This window comes from Arachis duranensis, chromosome 6 (genome assembly GCF_000817695.3).
Source record: "Arachis duranensis cultivar V14167 chromosome 6, aradu.V14167.gnm2.J7QH, whole genome shotgun sequence".
NCBI lineage: Eukaryota > Viridiplantae > Streptophyta > Magnoliopsida > Fabales > Fabaceae > Arachis > Arachis duranensis.
In genome coordinates this window covers 100,110,897-100,112,291 of record NC_029777.3, presented here as the reverse complement: position 1 = coordinate 100,112,291, position 1,395 = coordinate 100,110,897, and the positions used below count along the sequence as shown (strand labels likewise).

General features: G+C 39.6%; 1 protein-coding gene across 1 annotated transcript in view; it reads right to left on the bottom strand.

Moving 5' to 3' along the window:
* Positions 1–608: 608 nt before the first annotated feature.
* Positions 609–1,395, bottom strand: part of LOC110273251 (uncharacterized) — a 1,296-nt gene continuing 509 nt past the window's right edge. The window contains exons 2-3 of the mRNA XM_021126037.2: positions 1,201–1,393; positions 609–1,088 (exon numbers count right to left, since the gene is read on the bottom strand). Coding sequence (XP_020981696.2) covers positions 751–1,088; positions 1,201–1,393 — 531 coding nt within the window. The 3' untranslated portion in view covers positions 609–750. The remainder of the gene's footprint in view (positions 1,089–1,200; positions 1,394–1,395) is intronic.

Below are 1,395 nucleotides of genomic sequence, written 5' to 3'. Positions count from 1 at the left end.
TAATGAAGCCAAAAGAAAGGAGTAATAATTTCAGGACATTACTCATCACTTGGTTCAAATTCAGATTCTGAATCAGAATCTGACTCCTCTTGCCTCTGCTTTCTTTTTCTGGAGTCCATTCTGGAAGGCAAACAATTGTCATTTAGAACATACTAAAAATACACCCAAATGAATTCACGAGATACACCCAACTTGATATACAATATACACCCAACACAGCAAACGGAACACACCCTGCTTAATATGCTACATACACCCAACATGAACAAACAAAATACACCCAACCCGAAAAAGAAATTACACCCAAGTATGGTACTTACTTTTTCCCCTTTTTGCTGGGGTGTTTTCTTCCTGAATCCTCTGAGTCTTCTTGAGCCTCAGTTTCAGAGGTAGAAGTGTCACTGTCAGTAGTTTCTGTCTCCGAAGACGATGTTGGACTCGCCTTCCTTTTTTTTGTTTTTTTTTATTTCTTATTTTTTTTTCTTTTTTTTCATTTTTTCTCTTGTCTCTGCCATCTTCACAATCCCCTGAAACATGAGATATTTTAGTTAGCAGCATTCAGGTAAATAAAATACACCCAACTTATTATGTTTACTTACCAAAATTTCCTCTCTTTCTGCAGACATTCTTTCCACCAACTGCTCCTTAGTCCAGTTGGCAATCCAGGGCTTTGGTGGTCTTTCAGCCCTGTTCTTGCCTTTGTTTTTTGAAAGATGAAAGTAGATTATCATCAGGGCGAAGAGGCAGCCATTAATTGCCTTCTTCTTCTTCTCCTTGTAGTCTGTGATGCCCTTGATCATGAAGGTCAAAACATGCCCCCCAGCTTCTCTCCGATATGCCGTCCATCTTAAAAATTGGGGCCAGGTGCACGGACGATATTTTGTTTATCGTCGTTGGCAAAAGGAATGCCATCTGTATGTAGAGGATGAATATCCTCTTGAACATCAGGCGTTCCTCTTCGTTGCCAACGCCGATTTCCATCATTTCATCGGTAAGACTTTTGAGGGTCTTACCCTGGAATCTTCTATAAATTATTTTGTCATCATCAGAAAGTTTCTTATACTCAACTTTCTCAAGAAATAGATCTCCTACAAAAAGGAAGACAACAAAGTATCCAAGTCAGTTCAAATACACCCAAGTATCAACTTAAATACACCCAAGCAACAACTTAATATACACCTATAATTTTAAGCTAGTTACCTGTTGCATTGATGCCAAGCGCATGACCTATTTTTTTTGGTGTTATTTGGAAAGAACCATATCCTGTCTTCAGTTTGTTCTCCCCAAGTTTGAAGTTGTTTGCCAGCTCCCTTAAGAGTTGGTGATCCACCCTCAGTGGTGGGATGTGCATCAACCCACCGAATCCAAGATCCCTCACAATCGCCTTCTTCTCCT